This window comes from Cricetulus griseus, chromosome 4, assembly GCF_003668045.3.
Source record: "Cricetulus griseus strain 17A/GY chromosome 4, alternate assembly CriGri-PICRH-1.0, whole genome shotgun sequence".
Classification (NCBI taxonomy): Eukaryota; Metazoa; Chordata; class Mammalia; order Rodentia; family Cricetidae; genus Cricetulus; species Cricetulus griseus.
Genome location: NC_048597.1, coordinates 157929335 through 157950455, shown reverse-complemented (window position 1 = coordinate 157950455; position 21121 = coordinate 157929335). Strand labels below are relative to the sequence as shown.

The 21121-nt window shown below is 46.6% G+C and overlaps 1 protein-coding gene across 5 annotated transcripts in view; it reads right to left on the bottom strand.

The window, feature by feature from the left end:
• The window catches only part of Sik3 (SIK family kinase 3), a 228531-nt gene that overhangs the window by 12200 nt on the left and 195210 nt on the right, over positions 1–21121 (bottom strand). For 2 of the 5 annotated variants that reach the window (XM_035443651.1, XM_035443650.1), the window contains exons 7-21: positions 18588–18706; positions 17978–18088; positions 17589–17732; positions 17263–17340; positions 17030–17139; positions 14687–14840; positions 14301–14456; positions 10918–10988; positions 8587–8730; positions 4838–4988; positions 4063–4188; positions 3707–3789; positions 3183–3292; positions 2112–2451; positions 443–1338 (exon numbers count right to left, since the gene is read on the bottom strand). In XM_035443651.1, the coding sequence (XP_035299542.1) occupies positions 443–1338; positions 2112–2451; positions 3183–3292; positions 3707–3789; positions 4063–4188; positions 4838–4988; positions 8587–8730; positions 10918–10988; positions 14301–14456; positions 14687–14840; positions 17030–17139; positions 17263–17340; positions 17589–17732; positions 17978–18088; positions 18588–18706 (2793 nt within the window). The remainder of the gene's footprint in view (positions 1–442; positions 1339–2111; positions 2452–3182; positions 3293–3706; positions 3790–4062; positions 4189–4837; positions 4989–8586; positions 8731–10917; positions 10989–14300; positions 14457–14686; positions 14841–17029; positions 17140–17262; positions 17341–17588; positions 17733–17977; positions 18089–18587; positions 18707–21121) is intronic. The other 3 variants (XM_035443652.1, XM_035443649.1, XM_035443648.1) reach the window with 2 other exon arrangements.

Genomic DNA, 21121 nt, shown 5'->3' with positions numbered 1-21121 from the left:
ATGTATAAATACATGCTAGAATCGTCACACAATGCTACAGAGGGCCAACCAATGTTCATCATGCCAGAACCAAGAGTCTAGAGCTCTCACAGTGAGGACAGGGTGAGGCCAGGGCTGGGGCCTCTGACTCCCAGCCCCACAGTTTACACATTTCTTTAGTGCTGCTGGTTGTCTCTACTGCAGCTTTCTGATGACAGTCGGGCATATCTGGATTCATGTCCTGGGCGCTGTCCACTTTTATCACTTTATTTTATAAGTGGCCTCTTACCCACCAATAGCCACTTCTATATGCTTCATTTCTCCCCCAAATGGTCCTGAGGGTCTTCTCAGGGCTCCCTGCCCTCCTTAGGAGCACAGAGTACTAGTGGAACCTAGCTAATGCCCCTGCACACTTAAATTAGGGCAGACTTGCCCAAGACTTTTACTTTGAGGGAACTCTTACCTCGACTGGGCACCTTATTTCTACTGAACGTGGCAGCTGGCTGGTGTCCGTAGGGATGTATCCCCAGCTCCCGGGCCTGACTCACAGTTCCCAGCAAAGACTCAGGGTCCCCAGGTCCACCGGTACTCAAGAGCAGAGGGCTGTCGTGGCAACCTTTGGTCAGTGTGCTTGGGCTCTTGTCTGCGAAGCCCGCCTTGGCCCCCTCACATAAGCAGTCCTCTTCCATGCTCTCCGAATGCATTAGTGGCGGCTGATGGGCATACCCATGGGTGGGGGTGGCTGAGGGACCCTGTGAGATACCTTCCTGCACCCTGATCTGTAGGAGATGCTGAGGGCTGGCGTGGTGGTGATGGTGGTACGAGTCAGCAGTTTGATAAGATAAAACCTGGTGCTCTGTCATACTCTGTCCCCCGATGCTAGGAGCTAGGCTCCCAGCATCCCCTTGGTTCATGTGCCTGAACAATTCATGGTATTCCTGCTGTTGCTGCTGCTGCTGCTGCTGCTGCTGCCGATGTTGTTGCTGCCTTTTAATGAGCTGTGCAAACTCTGCTGGAGGCAGCCGAATGTCCGAGTGGCCAGTGAGCGAATGCCGGGGCGAGAGCAGTCCTTGAAGGATGTGGGGAACCTGCTGGTGTCTGGTATAGTCTGGCGGTGTAGGAGAGAGCAGGGCCTGCTGTAGTGCTGACGTGGTATAGTGTGGTGGCTGCTGATGTGCACTGGGAGGGAAAGTGGGGAACTGGTCAAGTGGAGGGACTTTCAGGGCTTGAGTTGGAGGAAACCCCACTCCTGTTGAAGGGCTGTAGCTGCTGGGGGACCCCCGGGACTGGTCCGAAAACAGATGGGGGTGTAAATGCGCCTGGTCGTAGTTAGCAGTAGAGAACCGATTCATATTCAAGCTGCAGACACAAAAGGGTGTGAGTAGCAGGCATTCGAGTAATAACTACACCAACTTCCCGGGGGATAGTCACTACTAGCCTTCACTAGCATGAAGCTCCCATGGTACAGACCTGTGCTGTGACAGGGAGGGTTGTGCAGTCACTGCTATTTGTCCCCTTATTTGCTTATTCGAGTCTTTGAAGAAACTTATGGCACTTGGCATGTAAACTGCAATCTTGAAAGCAACAATCCAGCCTTGGTTTGTTTCTTGAATAGGCTCTGAAGAGAACCTTCAACTCCTGATCCTCCTGCCTCTACCTCTAGAGTGCTGGGGTTCTGGGTGTGGGCTAGCACACTGGTTTGCGTGGTGCTGAGGACTGAAGCCTCAAAGCTGAGGGCTTTGTGTATGCCAACCCAGCACTCTATCTGCAGAGCTGCACCCTCAGTCTGATCTAGCCTTTCTTAAAAATGATCTGAGCTCTTTAGAGCAGCAGTCTCCCAGAGAACAATAGAGAAGGAAAGACCCTGAACTGATAACCGAGGGGAACTGACACCTCCCTGCATTCCTCCTTGCAGGCCACCAGGAAGGCACGCCGCCATTTTTCTCCCACCTCACTAACAGTTTGGTTCATGAACAGTCTACAAGCTCATCTCCAGCCCACCATGCTACTTCTGCAAAGGGTAACACAAGAGCACAGGCTCCTCACACTTGTTCCTTCTCACTCACTCTGCTAAGGGGCTTCTTCCTCTCCAGATCACCTACTCGGGGGCTGGGCAACACCCAGTAGCTTACCTGTGGGCCTCTGCGCTGTCAGCACTCAGCTGCTTGGATAAGGGCCGGTGCCCATAGCTGAAGGTAGCCATTAGGTTGTTACGGTGCTGCATCTGAATCTGATTAGCACTGGGGTTGATGGTGATGCCCCGCCCAGCAGAGCCTGCAGTCGTCCCTGCTATGTTGCTGAGCATGTCAACTGGCTCCTGTAGCTGGATAGTCACTGGCTGTGACTGGCTAGGCTGCTGTATGCCCAAACAGGTTAGTGCCACACTGGGAGGTGGGGAACAGTTCTCAGGCTGCTGCTGGAAGATTGCACCATGGGAGGGTAAGCCTTGAAACTGGGAGGAAGATGTAGCACCTGTGGAGAAAGGGACAGACGGCAGGGTGCCCAGGTTACCTGCCAGCTGCAAGCAGGGAGCCCAGCAGGAGATTCACAGCACATAGCATCCACAACAGCCTTCTTAAACCTCACTTTATAAGACAATACCAAGAACTGGCAGAAAAACTCACCAGGTCCTACCCATAGAACTATGATTCATAGGTCAGGTGGGTTCCCCCATGAATTTGTATTTCCACTACAGCTGTTCTACAGCTGGATTTTGAGTAGCAGGGGCAATATGCAGTGCTTCCCAAACGTGAACACGCACGAATGACACTGGTAATTGGTTAAATTGCGCAATTCTGATTTCAAGGACTCCACCTTGATTAGAAGAACCTAGAGGCAATACTAATGCTTTTCCAGAATGCCAAGGAGACTGACAAGGAACTGACTCTGTGCTAGTCTCTAAAGACTCACACCCAGTAGGAGGACTGGAGAGGGTTTTTTGGAGCTATATTAATAATGGTTAACCTGTATTAAGGACTATTATATTAGTTACTGTCCCAACTGATTTACATATATTGCTATTATTACAGTTGTTACTGAGAAAGCACAGGTATACAGAAGTTAAGGAATTTACCCAAGGTTTCACAATCAAGAAACAAAATTAAAAAAAAAAAAAAAAAAAGAAGCAACAAATCAAGGCAAAAGACCAAGTCTTTTTCTGCATGGCATGTAATGGACCTATTTCCATGGCCAACTCCACTCACCGTGAGATGGGATCATGGCACTGCTGACGGGCGGAGGACTATTACTTGGCTGCCTGAAGAGATGATTGTTGGGGTGGTTGGGGGGTGGGCTTGAAGGTTGAATCCTTAACCTTAAAAAATGACAGGACAGATGCATAAGCCTCCTGAGGTGACAGAGCCATCTGGAGTTAACATTTAGCCATATGATACACACAAACAGACATCTTTTAGTTTGGGGAATCCAACTGTGGTAGCAGGCTACGGCAAGCCTGTCTACACTTCATTTCATTAGTTATCCCCTGCCACAAAGGCAATGCTCCCTGACCTGGCCTGGCCTACAGTGGATGTTAGCTTACTCTGTTCATGCAGCTAAGGAAATAGCCAGGATTTTAGGAAGCCCCTTCAACTCTAAATCTGCTGCTCTGTTTTCCCAGAAGACTCTCCCAAAGTGAATGCTCAGGTCAATCCATTTTTCCCATGAGTCCGGCCCAGGGTGCCATGTGGTCCAACCAATGACTTAGCAAGAGTAGGAGTGGTTCATTTACCTCTGGAGCTGGGTGAGGAGGGCTGGCTGATTTTCACATGCAGCCTGAAGAGGCGGGGAAGGCTGAGGAGGACAGATAGAATCCTAAAATAGAAGAGGGTGGGGAAGGAAAGCAGTACCATCAGCTGCAAAGTTCATCAGAGCTCTCTTGGGAAGGGAGGGTATGGAAAGTAACGTCTGTGACTCTGACTTTGGCTCCTCTGCTTTATCAAAGGCTTTGGCAGCTTTTAACATGTCACCCACAAACATAACTCACACTCCACTTTGCCCTGAGCCCTTTTCACAATGTTCAGGCTAATGAACCCGAAAGTAAACTCCAAACACACTGGAAACAGCAAAGAGTGAATGAAGGCCTACTTGGATTTGCTGCTGGAGAATCTGATGGTGCTGCTCCTGCTGGTACAGCATATGCTGCTGCTGGGTCTTCTCCAGGGTTCTCTCATCAACCTGTCCCCCGTACATCTTCTGCAGCTGCTCGCACTCCTGAAGGGAAGGCAGTGGGTATTGATGGGGCACAGCCAAGCCTACCCCATGCAGTGATCTCAGCAGAGGCAGATCTGTCCCAAGGTCTCATGGGCAGAATGAGCCACAGAAGAACAGTGTTCTTGCTGAGTGTAGGCAGGGATCCTCACTCTCCGCTCTATGGGAATGAGTGGGAACCACCAAGGACACACTGTGTGCATGAGTGAGTGTCCAGTGTGTGGAACCAAATACAAAGACAAAGCACATGCTACCTGAAGCCCTTGGTCCTTCATAGCAGTCTGAAAGCGGGTTTCCTATCTCTGGGAGCCACACCTGATATTAACAAGGTACAACAGCAGGGTCCACTAGGACCCACCTGTGTAGCAAGGGGAATACCAAGATTGCTTAAGAAGTACCTTCCCTGTTGCTTCCCAGTGAAACCCAAATCAGAAAGCCTTTCCAATGAACTACAGAGGCTAGAAACATTTTAGTCTTACTATGAGGGAAACAGTTTGACCCTGGGGAGGGCAGTCTATGAGGAACGTGCATTAGAGAGCTATACTGTTTTAAGCTAGAACACTTCAGTTCTGCTGGCACGAACGAAGGGCATAGAGAGTTACTGCCCCGGTCCTGGGACACAGCATTGTTACCCTGCTCCTCCATAGATTACCTGCTGTAACTGTTTGATGCTGCTGTTGGTACCCATTTTTTCCAGGTGAGCTTTGAAGGCCTGGATGCTCGCAGCCCCATCTGAGAACCGGCGCACGGGAGAGAAACGCTCCGTAGGGAGGTGCAGAGTGTTGGAGTCCTTGTAGGTGGAGCTGAATATATGGGAAGAGACAGTTAGCAGCTAGGACTCAATGGGGGAGCTTCAACCAATCACACAGGGACCATGTTCCAGATCAATACAGAGACAGTGGGCTGTGTGAGGAGTCCCACACACTCCCATGTCATTTCCTAAGGTGGCTGTTCCCCTTTAGAGACTGTGGACCTTCATTTCCTACCTCTACTTACCTTAGGTCAGTGAGGTCCTAGGGTCAATTACATCCAGTTCTTATAAAGATACTAGAGCAGGGTACAATTCAGCAATATAATATAGCCAGGATTGGCTATACCAGAGCTCTGGGTTTTATAGTCATTCATTTATTTTCTACTATAGTTACATTTTGGGGGGCTTATTTTGTGCAAGCTTGGGTTTTAAAAACCAGATACCCTATCTGGTATCTTCAGAAACTCAGAATTCACCATTTGATCCAGAGTTTCCTCCGGCAGTAACCTATGTATGGTTACTAGACTGAATCAAAGTCAGTTCTGTGGTCAAAGGTCTGGTCTGGAACTCACAGTTCTGTTTTAGAAAGGGGAGGGTGGAGGATGGGGTGGGGTTAGATAGGGACTTCTGATCCCAGGATAGAGACAGCGCATTCCTCAGGAATGTGGGCCTCAAGATCCTGCACGTACCTTGTGGACACACAGGAGACCTGCTATGGTGAGGAGCCCTCACACAGCAGCACCTGCCCAACCTCCTTCTGACAGAGGGGTCCCCTCTGCTCAACCAGAACACAGCCAGTGTCTTATGGGAAGAAAGAATAGCCATTGATGAGGAGCCCAAAGACAGCACTAGGCTGGCTAACACCTATGCATGTCACCTAACCAGAAAGAGATGTTTATGAGCTGAGATAAGCAGGTTAAAGACTGCAGAGGCAGCGTCCCCACAGCTGATGGAAAGGGTCAGGGTGGCAGGTCTAGGGCAGAGATGACATTACACTGAGCTATGGGTGAGGTGATTGGTCACCTCGCCAGTTCGGATTGAAGCAGAGCCAAAGCCAAGAAAGCAGGTGAACAAGCAAGTTCAAATACAGTGCAGACAGGGAAGGGCTGAGGAGAAACGATGACGGCAGCGAAGCCAAGAGAGTTCTGATGACAGGTGAAAGCCCTCAGTCTCTTTACTAATGGCGCTTCTGCTTCAGACTTCATCAAAGCTTTAAGCAGTAGTGAGCTAGTGAAATGAGCATGAGCATCTATTTGTTTTAGTAATGTAACAGACAGATTAATCAGGGGTGGGGGAAGGGCATCACAATCGGAAACTGCACTCAGGAAGGCGGCTTTCAGAAGCATGCTGTGTCTGTACTTCAGGCCCTCTGAATTAAAAGAAAGCCCGGCATCGTCCCTCCTAACACTCCTACACTTTCAGTATCTTCAGGCAATCGACAGGTTTCTGTCGCCAAGAGCTGTTCTTCAAGCAGTCTTTCTACACAAAATCATCCTTTCCCATTACAGCAAGAACATCCCAGGTTCCAGGTGTGGCACGGTTTTCTGGAAACTCAGGCTGTGAAGAGATTGGCCCCAGCTCATCCTGGCTCAGTAACTTCAGGGGAGCGGTTCCAAGAACCCGTCCTCGGCAGGGGCATGGGCAGTGTCAAGCACGCTTGACTTTATTTTCATTAGCACTCAGAACAGCCTCACATAGGCTGCTATTTCCACTGTACCCTTCAAACAGAGATGCAGCCCCCAACTGGACAATCTGTCTTGTTAACTTTTAAATCACACACTTCCAGGGGTGAAAATGTTGACCAGCCCCTCTTCTGTCTCCATGGTGGACTTCACCTAGTATAACACAAAGAATAGATATATATTCTGTTCTTTTAATCATTTTCCAGAAAACGAAAGTATTTCAGTGACACAGACAGGCCACCCATATCATATCGTGTGCTTTACGGCCTTGGAATGCTTCTCTTTTCCCCCGAACTAACTTCAATCTCTTCTGTGTTTGTACGGTGACTCCACCAAGACATGCTTGGTTTACACAAGTGCCCCACAGTACACAATCTGCCACTCAAACATTCATTTCTTTCCAACTCAGACCATCTTGGCCCCAGAAATCCATGTAACACTACCAAGAGTGTGCTCATGGGAACAGACACAGAGTTGTAGGAGGCCAGGCCCTGGCAGTGACTGCAGTCACAATGCTCATCACACAGAAGGACCTGCAGGTTGCCGTGATCTTCTTTTAAGAACAAAGGTCAACAGAACAGGGGGTCTGTGAGGATGGCTGGCTGGAAAGTGCTGATCACAGTGTTTTCCTGGGGAGCACGGAGGATTAAAGCTAGACACTCAAAGGCTAAAACCTACAAAACAGGCCTGGGAAGGGCTGACAAATCAAGTATCAGACTAGAAGAGGAGGTGAGGAGCAAAAAAAACCAAACAAACAAATAAAAACAAACAAACAAACAAAAAACCCAAACATTTTTAGAACAAGTGCAAGTACGGAGTCCTAAGTTACGAGCTGCCCAGGGGTGGGGTCAGCTCACTAGCCAACAAGCACTGAGGAGCTCTCCATGAGTGATGTGTAGTTCCCAAGAGGTTTCCAAGAGGTTTCCATCGGAGGGACTGTGCCATCACAGTCGTACAAGAGAACCTTCATTCCTTCTGCTCCTAACAGAACTTTTTCTTTCTAAATCGTTCATGGTCATTTATAGAAGCTTATGTTCGTTCTTCCGTAGTGCCAACGTGGCAGTAATGATGCTCCTGTCTGCTCAGGTTCACCGTCCCTGCTGACGCCCAGTGAGTGAGAAGCACAATGAAAACACTGTATGGAGCTGATCAGTGTGACTAGTCACAAGTGTTCATTCCTATTGGCATACACATATACCCAGTTTCCTCAGAACCCACTGTTGACAGCCTTCCCAAAGGAAGACTGCATTGCACGACCCCCACAAGAAGACTGGAAGGAACAGATCAAGTGATGGCTGCTGACTTAGGAAGCGTGGCCTGTGAGCTTGAGGACAGCATCAGAATGGACATGGCTAAGGCTGTCAGTCACCAAGGGAATCACGGAAGACAATCACCTCAGCTCTCTCGCTGCCAGGCTAGACTTGGAGAAGTTTCCCTGGTCAGGATGGTAAAAGCTTGTTTTCCCTTCTTCAAGGCAATGATCTAAATAACAGAAGCCCAGCGAAGACCTTGCTGCCTTCAAAGAATGATGTCCCAATTCCTGTTCTACCATTCATTAGGGATGCACCTCCCTCTACAGCCAGCCTGATGCTCAGGGCTAACACCCTATGAAGTGCCCTTTCTTTCGAAGGTGATGAACTATTAGAGTCAGGTCTGTGGATGTTGCTACAAAACCCTCATCTCTAGAGTTGCCTTCTGAGAGCATCACTCCCAAGAAGGCCTACAGGAATCAGCAGCAGATGATAAATAGGTCTGCAAGGAAACAGGATGGAAGGACCTTGGATTGCTCCAGAATCTGAGAGAAAACTTTCGCCCTGTGCATAGCTTAGAGTTGGGAGCTGAGAAGATGTGAGTTAGGGATGGCAGGTGGCTTCTAGTTAAAGCCAGTCACCATGACCTGGAGACTAGTCATAAGGGTGCTGGTCCAATGAGCCTCAAGGAAGCTCACACTGCCATGTGGCTACTCACCGATGCTGGTCAGGTACCAGGTGAGGAGGCCAGACCCGGGAACGGAAAGATTGCTGTCCTAGCTGCCGTTGTAGGTCCGGTGGGATCTCAGCTGTCGGGCTGGTCATGGCCAGTGTGTGTCTTTTGGACCTATTTGCCAAGTACCTGCAACAAGCAGGGAGGACATTTCATAGTAAAAAAGACAAGAATGTTCCTGAGCAAGAAGCAACAGAAGTTAGTCTGAGGCACTCGGTAGGACAGTGCAGGGCGCCAGAAGGGCTCCACATCAGAGTGGCCCCAGACGGGATGGAGGTGAAGCATGTCTAACTGGCCAACAGAAGTCAGCTTACTACTGAGGTGGCTGGCTTTTGAGGTTAAGAGCAGCCATTTAAGAGAAGAAAATCGGATCTAGCTCACAAAGGCAACAGGATCAATTTCCTTACTTCATTCCAATTCAACAAAATTTTTTTACATTTTAATTTTTCTCTAAATGTCCAAACTACAAGTTAGAGGAAATGAACCCAAGGCATGTTTCAAGGGAGGTATTCAGAAAGAGCCAGCTACATCTCTCGGTGTCAGAGGCCTCGGGTTTTGTGCTGTCCTTACTGCATGCCAAAGAAAATAGACTTATTTGAGGACAACTGAGTTCTTCCCTCATGTCCTGTGACCAAAACTCAATCACTGGAGAAGAAAAACTGATGTGGTCCATAGAGGACTAACTTAAGAGGATGAAGAAATAAAACCACTTGGGATATTCAGAGCTGTTTTCAGGAGGTAAAGAAGCAATGTAAGGAAATGTAAGAGTCAGGTGCCCAAGAGTCAGCCTCAGTGATGCCTTTTGCTCTAAAGAGCTTCCAGACCTACACAGGTCAGCACGGTACAAGATGCAGGCCCTGCGTCTGGCTGAGCTTCCTCAGCCCTTCTGCTCATCTTGGGCACACATAAGAGAAGCATGATTCCCTTCTGTCCCATCAAAGTGATGGACATTCTAGCCTTTCAATATTGGTCTGAAGAGAAGGTGGGGACAGAGGAAGTGAGATCTAAGACAAGGAAGATAAAACACGGCTACATCTTTTCAGGAGGAAGGCAGTACACAGTACAGTTCCTACTTTCTCCTTTCTTCAATACCATCAGTGCTCATTTGCAACCTCATATATCCTTGTATCAGCAAACCATACAAACAAGAACATCAGCGTGAGGCAGAGTCACCACAGTTTTTCTTTTAATGGCTAGGCTGTGGAAGGAGCTGGCAACCCCTGTTCACTGGGGTGCTTTGTTTTGTTTTGTTTTCTGCATAAGACAGCTTCTTTGAACAGGGGCTCTGAAATAGACCTCCTGAGCATAGGAAGAGAGTCCTGGACAACAACTATTAGGTTTATTCCTGACTATATTGCCTATGTAAGCTAAAAGCCATTATCAGACTGTAAGTCACGGTATGTAAAGTTGCTAGAGAAAGCCATCAGTGGTTAATGTCCATTGATAAAAACACCCAAAGTTTTCCCCAAGAGCCCATGAAAACCATTTTATTTCAACTTCCCTCAAGGGAAAACATATAATCTTGAAGAACACCCATATTTCTGGGAAAATACATGCTGGATTCTGGTGAAAACCCTTCCCCAGAAAATAAGAAAGACAACTCTACAAGGAAACATGCATGGAGCTGAAGACCATAGCTACTGGAACTGAGGTCAACGGACAGCACGGCATGCCTGATGGTCACTGTTGTTCTCTGTGAATTAGGCATCTATCAACATGGTTCTACAAACAATGGATATTTACATCTGTCTCTGGCCCGCATCCCACCCCACCCCTCCTTTTGTTTTGTTTTGTTTTTGATTTTCCTTTTCCAATATCTCTTTGTTGGTACAACAAGGGAGTAGAAGAAACACATAGCAAACAGCACAGGAGGTATTCATTCATTCTCCTGGGAAGGAGGAGTCCATGCCAGAGGTCCATGGCCATACTAGCTAGGATCACTGTCATCTCAAATCTCCAATTCCTTTCCAGTAAACAGTTCGTGGCAGGTAGGAGCAGGCTTTATGCCTTCTGAACACTATCAGAGTTTTGATATGAAGGCGGGGGACAAGGAAGGGAGGAGGGAGGAGAGAAAATGTTCTTAAGGTTATTGCTGTCACTTAAGGGGCTTCCAATGGCGCTTATGGAAATGAGATTTTCTGGGCAGTCTTCTGTTACTTCCGTGTGGGGAGGAACATGCCATCTGGCTTGAGCAAAGAGACCACACAAGTGTTGAAGCTGCACTGCACCACCTCCTTGGGCAGAGGTGACCTTTCGCTGGTTGCAGGGGGAGCCTGCCCAAGGACGTTCTGCAAGCACTGCCAGATGCCACATTACCTCTGCACAGCTTCCTGATCTGGCTCCCCATCCGAGCTCTCCTCATCCACAGGGGTAACTGCTGGCACTGCCTGCAGAGACAGGAAGGAAAGGCTCAGGGGGCAGCTTTCTCTGGGATGCCTTCAACTCTGATAACTGGACTGAGGCCAAGGGTCTTGTTAATGTTTTTATTTCAAAGACTTTTCTAGAACCTATGGGTTAGAGAGAACTTTCATACATCTTATTTTCCAGTTCCATCTTGCTCAAGTGATATAAATTTGGATTTCTTCCCTTATCATCTCTGTTTGGTTGCTCATCTAATACTTGGATGCCTACTATAAGATGAACTGTGTTTTTGCAGCTATAGTCTTTGCCTTTGTTTTATAGAGAAAAGTGAACAGACAACTCTAAGAGCATGATTAAGGTCTCTCAAGTCTTCTGTGGGGTGCTTGGGAATTAAAGAAGGTGCTTTGGAGGAAATAACACCTGACCTGAGACCTGGGGAGTGTACAGGAGCTGGTAGCCAGGCAAAGAGCAAAAGGGTCATAGGCTGAGGAAGTGTCCAAGGACCTGGAATACATAGAAAACTGCCTACCTAAAGTGCTGAGGAACTGACCGTGGCTCCATATTAATGTCAATCACAGAGTTTGGATGTCTGAACTCCAAGAAAGCATCATGGTATTTGAAAGTACACTGCCACGTAACATATAATCAGATGCTTTAAAATACTCACTACCCTCCAAAACATACATGAAATGAGGAGCACCATACACAGACGTCACTGGAGCTGCTGGCTCTTCTGCATGAAGACAGGAACGCTGTGAGCCTTCAAAAACTATTCTTGGCCCAGAGGCACATGTAAGCATCATCCATACCCCAGGGCACTACATCAGCAGTGACTTCAATGACCAAACAGGGCATTTTAAAAACACTGCCTTATGCAGCGATGGCTCAGTGGTTAAGAACACATACTGCTGTTGCAGAGAGCCTGAGTTTGGTTCCCAGCACCTATACTGGGTGGCTCACAACAACTTGTAACTCAAACTCCAAAGGCTCCCACACCACTGACTTCTGGTGGCCCCTCCCCTATAATTAAAAACAAATATTTTCTTAAAAACTGGGTTAATTTCAAAACAAAACAAAAAACTTTTTGAAATAATCCCAACATCTGAATTTTCACATCCTTTAACATCCTTTAGTTCTAAGGGCAGAGTATGGAGTTAAGACAGGAAGTGGCTATAGCTGAGGCAGAGGAAGGATACTTATAAATGGCCTTGAATATCACACAAATTTATTTTGGGAAGGGCAGTGATGAATTATTACAGGATTTTAAGCAGGGGCACAGTGTTACAGGATCTGTGTTTAGAAAAGTGAGGTCTCTTCAGTTGCAGGATGGAAGAGGCAGCCAGTGGAAACCAGGAAGCCAGCCAGGGAGTCCACTGTGTTAATCCAGGTGACTGGTGATCAACCATGACTTAAGGCAAGGGGGGCAGAGATGGAGAGATGTAAGCTATTTAATCCATAGACATTAGATAACTGATAGCAGGAATAACAATAATTGCATAAAGATTTAAAAAAAAAAATCCATGTTCCTAGCTTGTGTAGTCACCAGGACAGTAACAGTGCTGCTTTCTGTCACTGTAGGGGAAGAGAAGTGTCACTGAGTTAAGATAAGCTTTGGAACCATTGCCCTCAGATGGTGAGTACTTGTGCAGCAGCCATTAAACCTATGGGGGAGGCAACCCCACATGCACATGTGTAGAATTCAGAAGAACACTCTGGGAGGAGAAGTGGATGGCAGTAGAATTATGGGAGTGGAGAGGCTCATCCAAAGAGAAGACAGGAATAAGAAAGGGGCCTCAGGTCAGTCAACTCTGAGCAGAAAGGAAACCTGAGAGGAGACTAGAAAGCAGAAGGTAAATCCAGGGTGGCCTTGCTTACAGGAGCCAAAAAAAACCAAACCAAACCAAACCAAACCAAACAAACAAAAAAACCCCACCCACCCAAAAAAAACCACCAAAAAAACAACCCCCCAAAAAACAAAAACAAAAAAAGCCCAAGTATTACAAAGGAGGAAGAAAAGGTCACCAATGACTAATAGAGTTGGGACATCCAAAAAGATAAAGATTAAAATTGTCCACTGGATTTATCAACAAGTGCCTGTAAGTGACCTTGGCAGCAACAACTCCAGTGGGCAGAGTAAGTCACCCCACTTCCCACAGTGCTAATCCTGATTCCTCTTAACCAATGCTGACCTTGCCCATCGAAAGCCTCTGCTGCCTAAGAGCCATGTCATTCACTTTGGCATTTAATCCTGTAAATTTAAAAAAAAAAAAAAAAAAAAAAAAGAGGCTGTGTCTTAGCCCTGGTTAGCCTGAGACTCACTATGTACACAAGGTTGGCTGCAAACCCGAAGTGACCCTCAAGTGCCTGCCTCCCAAGTGCTGGGATTACATAGCTTTGCACATTTTTCTACTATTCAGATACTTCATGTGGGCTAGACTTATCTTTGATATCATAAACAATATGATAACAGCCCCGATGCAGAACTCTTTTCTGAACTGCAGTGCTATTGAAAGTGTGGCCCACAGGCTCACACAGCGCTCTGTGACAAAAACATGATAAAGGAAGTACAGAGATCCAGAGTGAGCTTCAGTGTGCGTTTATGACAAGTTATTAGAGTGTTTTATAAAGTACTGATCCATGATGGATCGCCAACTACTGTGATTTTATGCAGTACTGCCCTAATCAGCTCAAGAGGGCTGTGGAGATAATATTCAATGCGATGGAACTATGACAGAAAAATCACCAGGAATAAACAGAAACCTATGTGCTGAGTAAAACCTTTGTATGTCACCATCATACAAAAATGATGTGACCGAGACACGAATCATGTGAACACTGAGGTTGTGCCAAAAATGTTAGGTGGTGGTGCCCAAAGGAGAGCTGGTGAGATGATAATTTTGAAAACGCATCTAAAAAGTGATTAATTCCATGGGCTGGCGAGCTGGCTTGGCGGGTGAGTACTTGCAGTGCAAGCCTGAAGACCGAAGTTTGATACCTGGACGCCATGGTGAAGGCAGAAGGAGAGAACTGACTCCCAAAAGCTGCCCTTTGACCTCCATGCGTGCACTGTAGCGTGTGCATACACCCTGCCAACTAATCTTTCTTTATAAGACAGAATTTAAAAAGCAATTCATTTTAGAGAGCGCTGCCACTTGAACTGCCTTCTGCTGGCGAAAGTCCTCTGAGATGTCTTTATGTGGCCCACTGGGAAAGAGGAGGTAAGTCAGCAGAAAACACACAACACTGGGAATTCAGGTATTTCAGCCGGGACCAGCCCCAGGCTCACAGCCTTCTTAAGAAAAGCCTCAGAAAAAGTCAGGCTATGTGTTGCTACTCACTGGTGTCATGGTGACAAGTGGGGAGGGTCCCCGTGGGCGCTTCAGCAGCTGCTGGGCATGCAGTTGGATGTTGGCTCCTCCATCTGATGCTCTCCGGCCAAGAGGCCCCATTCCATTCAGCAGCTGTAGTGTAGGAGGCTGTAATAGAGACTGCTCCTGCCAGGAGAATAGGCAGGATACAGTGATGAGATAGTAAAATATGGGAGCAAATAGCACCACCCTCACCTACTACAGTCAGAGGATCCTCTGATGGTGAATGGAGCTGTTTACAAAAGGAACTCCCTTCACTAAGGAAACCCTCCAACATTAGGGAGGGTCGTTTTAAAGCCTCGCAAGGGAAGATCAAGTTTGTTTCTTGTGGGCAGGCCCTTTCCACAGCCGGGTACCTTGTACTCAAGCTGCCCAGTGGGCTGCAGACTCTGCATGGGCAACAGGTTGTGCATGAAGTTCATGTTAGGGGTCACCTGCAGGAATGGAGCCTGTGGGTTCACTCCAGGAAAGCCAGGCAGGAGCTTTTGCAGGTCGTCCATAACTTCCGTGCTGACAGGAAACAGGAAAAGAGAAGTGTGGTTATTCAAGTATTTAAGTCTCTGAAGTGATGCTACCACTATACCCAGCATGGTTATTTTGTCTGTCTGTCTGTCTATTTAACTTTTCAATCTTTCTCCCCCCCCCCCCCCCCCCCCCCCCCCCCGCAAAACAGGGTTTCTCTGTGTAGCCCTGGCTGTCCTGGAACTTACTCTGTAGACCAGGCTGTCCTCAAACTCAGAGATCATCTGCCTCTGTCTCCAGAGTGCTGGGATCAAAGGTGTGCATAACCACCACCAGCCTTTTCTATCTTTTTTGCATGTTTACATATGTGTACATGTTTACACGTGTTTACTGTGTGCTACAATAACCATGTGTGCAGGTGTCCAAACATGTATGTACATGAGTATGGAGGCCAGAGGTGGGTGGTCTTTATCTATCATGCTCCAATTTTGTTTATTTTAAAGACAGAGTCTCTCACTGAACTTGAAACTTGCTGACTTACTAGTCAGGCTAGCCATGAGATCTGTGGATCTGCTTATCTCCATCCTACAGAGCTGAAGTTACAACCGAGGCTGAACAGCTGGCTTTCCCATGGGTGCTGGGGATCTGAACGTAGGTCTTTATGCTTGCAGGGCAAGCACCTTCCCCATACCCACCAGGGAAGTAAAGCCCCCCACTTTACTTTTCTCCTAAATTTCTATTTCTGTCTAAGTCTGCTGTGTGGAATTTCACTCTGTCATTTTACTGGAGATTGCTACTCTTCATTGATCCTCTCAAAAACCAATAGAGGAGATGTTGGCACAACTCCAGCCCAGGCTTTTAAAGCCTGGAGGCGAACAGCAAATTTCTAGAGAGCACAGGCCATCCACTAAGACAATGGCTGCCTAAAGTAGCAACTGATTCACCAGGGAAAGAATGCAATTATTACTGTCAATGCTGACAGGACAGATAAGTACTGGATGTTCGGGGCTGTCATGCCTGGTAGACTTAAATAAGAGATCTTTCTACTAATCACGACTCAGGACTCCACCCCTCTGTGGTGACACATTCCGTGGAACCAAAATGTTCCTTCTATTGCTTGTTTGATTGCAAGCCGTGAACAAGGAACATAAAAGAAGTAAACCACCAGGATGGGTGTCACTTCTGGAGATCCACTCAGGAGAGATATTTGTAAGAAAGTCAGCTCTGCACTGAGCTGAACTCTCAGGAGAAGAGTTTGCCACAACCTTCTCTTCCCTGCTCAGTGAAGAAAACATTCAGCAATGAGATGGGCAATTGTCCATGCTGACAGGCCTCAATTGCAGGGTAGAAATGGGATAGGTTGCCCTGAGTCCATCTCTCCAACACAAGGGCCCCAGGGAACATTGTGATGGGAAGCCTTTGGGGAACACTTTGGGGAATGTGTTTTGGGATTCTTGATCATTTTGGGAACAGAGCAAGAGACCGAACCCGGACCTTGCCTCTACTGCTGAGCTATATCCCCACCACTGATGAGTTAACCCCCCCTCCCCCGAAGACAGGATTTCTTTGTGGCTTTGGAGGCTGTCATAGAACACGCTCTGTAGACCAGGCTGGCCTCGAACTCACAGACATCCACTGCCTCTGCCTCCCAGGTGCTGGGATCAAAGGTGTGCGCCATCAATGCCTGGCTGATCAGTTAATTTTTTAACTGTCCACATATATAAATTATGCCACACCACTTGTCTTCCCTTTGTAGGAGAGTCCTGATATAGAACAAGAGGTAGACAACATCTCTAAAAGCTGGGAAAGGTGGCTGATTTATTTATTTATTTATTGAGACAGGGTCTCTATGTATCCTGGCTGTCTTGGAACTTGATATATAGACTAGGCTGGCCTGATCTCAGAGATCCTCCTACCTCTGCCTCCTGAGTGCTGGGACTAAAGGAATCCACTACAATTTGCTAAATTTGCCTGAATTTTAAGGAATATTTCTGGGTGACTTAGGTCAGAAGAAGTCCACCAGCACTGACAAATATTCTATCATACTCTTTACCATACTCTTTAGCATGATGACTGCTAAGAATAACTTCAACTAATCAAATTGGCTTTGATCTACCATGGTCCCTGATGTGTTAAAAATGTGTCTTGACCAATTATTTAAATCATAAAGTAGGAGAAAATGTGTGATAGGGGGTACTCAAAGCCAGATGGGACCTTTATGTTGACCAGATACTTACCGTGGGTCAGCCACTCCCACTGTGTGCCTTCTCATTGACAAATAACGAACCAAGGCTTCAGGAGAAGGCTCTTCACCCTCATCGCTATCCAAGTTCACTGTCCCATCAGGCTGAGGTGGAGGGAAACACAACTGATCAGAAATAAAAATTAACTAGAAATAAGGAAGGGAAGGAATTGTGGTTATGGGAAGAAAAGTGGTTTCAACTGACAGTGATCAGATGTGGCTACTTGCCTCTATAATTTGGTTCTCTGGGTTGATTAGCTGAACTTGGGGGACACTAATGTTCATAGCAGTTCCTGTCTGCTCCGTCTGAAAAGCAGTACATATGGATAAACAAATACTTGAGACACTAGAAGAAATAACAGCTTTTCAAATTAGTCTCTCCCCTGGCCCCTGCTTCTAAGATAAAGCTTTACGGTGTAGTCTAGGCTAGATTTGAACTCATCATTCTTCTGCCTCGAATTCCCAAGGGCTAGGGCTATGTTCAAAGCAGTCTTGATTGCTACCCATACCTGGTATAACTTGTTCTCACCTAGGTCACTGGAGACATTGCCCACCTGGATATTGACTGGTGCTTGAAATGTCATGGCTCTAGGCATGCCAGGAAGAGCTCCGAGGCGCAGAGTTTTATGTCTCTTGTGTCGATCGCACAACAGGCTGTAGATTGCACTATAGTGATCATAGGCATCCGATCTTAATGACTACCAAAGGGAAGGGGAAAGAGTGAAAACCCCAGTGAGATGTCACATCAGTGACCAGACACCCCAACAACATCAGCAGAATCCAGAGCAGTTTCTTTCTTCCTTCCCAGACCCAGGAAGGACAAAGGAAGAGGAGAATGGATGAAAGCAGAAAGACCCAAGTGCTCAGGAAGGAGACAACCCAGGGAAGGCGAGCAAGAGGAAAGGCTGCTTGTCTTATTTGCTCTCCACTCCTTCCTAGGTACCTGAAGTGTCCGCTCCTTGTCCAGTCCCATGTCTTCCATGGCCAAGAGGACATCATCATTGAGGGGATCTGTCTCTCTTTCTTCCTTCAGTTGCTGGCATTCAGCTATTAACTGTATCAGGGAAAGATGCAAGCTGTCAAGTCCCCAGTTAACTACATCAACGTGGCTTGAGATACATATTGACCAAGCTGTCTTGTGCCCCCTGCTAAGGATCCTCTGGGTCTCATACAAAAATCTAAGCAAGACAGCTATGGCAATCAGCTATGAGCTGACAAGAACCTCCCGTTTCCTGAGCTCCTGGGGTATGTGGAATGATCATAACTGGAAGCAGCAGTATGTTACAGAAGCTGTTGAAATGAGCGTACTCAGACAAGAGAGGCATTCCAGTAGCAGGAACTGGGGCTGTACTGTCTCAGAAGTCAAAAGCAAACCACGATTTAGGGACAAATGGGAAGGAACCAGTGCCACTAGTCTCCACAGCCCAGCTGGCTCTTGCAGCTCCTTGCTGAATTCATATACCACTTCAGTTTTACACAGCGGTTGGTTCCTAGTGCTCATCTCTTCAGGTCTTGGGCAGATTAAGTTTGCTGAAGCAAGGGGCCCAGCTCACCCTGTCAAAATTGGGATCCGCATCCCCCAGCTTCATCCACTTGTGCCTGCAGATCTGCTCCATTGAAAGGCGCTTGTTCGGATCTAACACCAGCATGTGGCGGATCAAGTGCTCGCATTCTGCAACAGACAAAAAGCCTGCCTTCAGTCTCCTGGGGGGGGAGACTGGTGGGGCTGAGGAGCTAGAAGCAAGAGCAGCAGGCAGATTCTCAGGTTCTCTGCTTCTAGTTATACTTTTCTTCTGTCCTGATCCTTACCTACTTCATTGCTTACTCCAGAAGGAAATGGATAAAGCATGGGTAAAGAGAGAGATGGAGAAGAAAAAGAAATTCAAGTGGAGCAGTCTGGTCAATGCCTCCACTAACCCTGATGGGAAAAATATGGGGCTAATGCATGAACCCTACTTACAATGTATGCTTCCCTTTAATAGACTGAAGAATAGAATGTCCTCTATAGAGATTCAATGTCTTAGAAGTTCTCCAGTTGGTCAGCTCTAGCCTCCTACACATATTATCATGTATATATTAATAACTTTGGGTTAGGTGTGCAATGTGACTCTTCAAAAATCAGGAGACATGCAAAGAATAGTATCTAATTTGTATTAAGCATCATTTTAGCTCTACTTATTAAATTCTGGTGAATCTACATTTGCTTTGTATTCCATGTTATTTCCAGAGGACTTATAAAACTCAAATGTTTCTTAATACATTCTCTGTCTCTTTTGCTCATTTAACTTTTAGCCACATCCATCTACTCCATATCTCTGGAAATTTATATTAAAGAAATCTTGAATCACCCTTGGGAAAAAAAAAGTCAGGGTATCTGGAGTTTCTCATGGCACAGGGGACATAGAGAGGGGGACATAGAAAGGGGGACATGCATAGGCCACCTCTGTTGCAAACTGTCACATGGCTAGCCTTATATAGAACTTTCTTGATGTGAATTACGCACTACAGCAACATAAAGTGGAGTTTACAGAGATTCAGCCATTGGGTGTTTCTCTCTGGGGACTCATACTCCAGGTTATATTGGAGAGGAAACAAAGGGTTCAAAATCAGAAACCTATATTCTGATTTCAAAGCCACCCACTTTAAGACGTTTCTCATCTGTAAACTGGAAGCTCTGGTGACAACGTGGGAGCAGCAGTATGGGGAAGGTGGCGGGCACTGATAAGGCCAGGGTATTCATGTATTCTTTACAGCACTTTACAATCATTATCTCAGCCTCGCCATAATCCTCAGAGCTGTGTGCTATCATCCTTTCCACTTGGGAAATGGCCCAGATTAAGCAGAGTCCACAGTCACATGGTTTTCAAGTCAGATTCAAACCAATAGTCTGGCTGTCCATCTGCATGTGTGCATGTGTGTTTGGGTATGCTTGCCTATGTGAGCAGAGGGTAACACTAGGATGTCTTCCTCAATTGTTTCCACTTTATTTTTTGAGACAGGGTCTCTCATAAACCCGAACAACACCAATTCAGCCACAGTAGCCGGCCAGTGGACTCCTGAGATCTTCACATCTCCACCCTCAGTGTTGGGGTTACAGATGTGTAGCACCATGCTCACTTTTATGTAGTTGCTAGGGATCTAAATTAAGGTCTAATGCTTGCACAACAAGCACTTTACCCAATGAATCATCTCCCCAGCTCTTTACCTGGTGCCCTTAAACCACAACTGCTATGTTGTCTCAATCCATTTACCTGAACCACCACTAGTCCTTCACCCACGCCATTATTGCTTTCTTAGACAGTCAGAAAAGGTTCCTAAGTGGTCACTCTGCTTCTGTTCTTCCTTCAGTTATAGTCTACTCTCCACTGGGATGATTTTAAAGCCAAGGCAAGACCGGTACCACCTTAGTAACTCTAGAATTTCTTCCCATGATCCCCAGAATGGATACCCACAGTCCTGGGCCTCCAAGACTCGCATCTGATTTCCCATGTATGCAGCTCTCTCTATTGTCTAGCCTCCATGCTTGCTCCTCCTTAGGTGAAGAGACACTCCCCAGGCCTTCTCATGGCACTCCCTTGCTGTCACTCCCTCAGAAACTCTTCCCTGACCTCTGACACAGGCTCAGTTGCACTTTCCTTTACGTAAATGATTTAAGGGCTCATCTTGTTCATATTTGTTTCCTGTCTCTGTCACAATGCAAGGCAGGGGTCTTTTCTACTGCCACATGCAATATGGAATCTCCAGCACCAAAAGTGATTGTTATTATCTAACAGGAGCTGAATATCTACTGAATATATGAATAAACATTTATTGAATAGTCACCTTAGTCAGACAAGACTTTATCCTAAAAATGCTTTTATATCTCATTTACTCTTCACAACAACCCTAAGTTAGGTACTATAAAGAATCCCATTTATAAATGACAAAATGAGATTTTGAAAAGTTAATGCATTCAACTACCACAAGGCTATGTTCCTGACTATCCTTAATGCATCTACAGGTGGATATAAATTCTATTCCATCCATTTTTCCAGAACAAATTCAACTCTGCAATTTCTATAGCATTTTTGGTATCATCATTGTCATG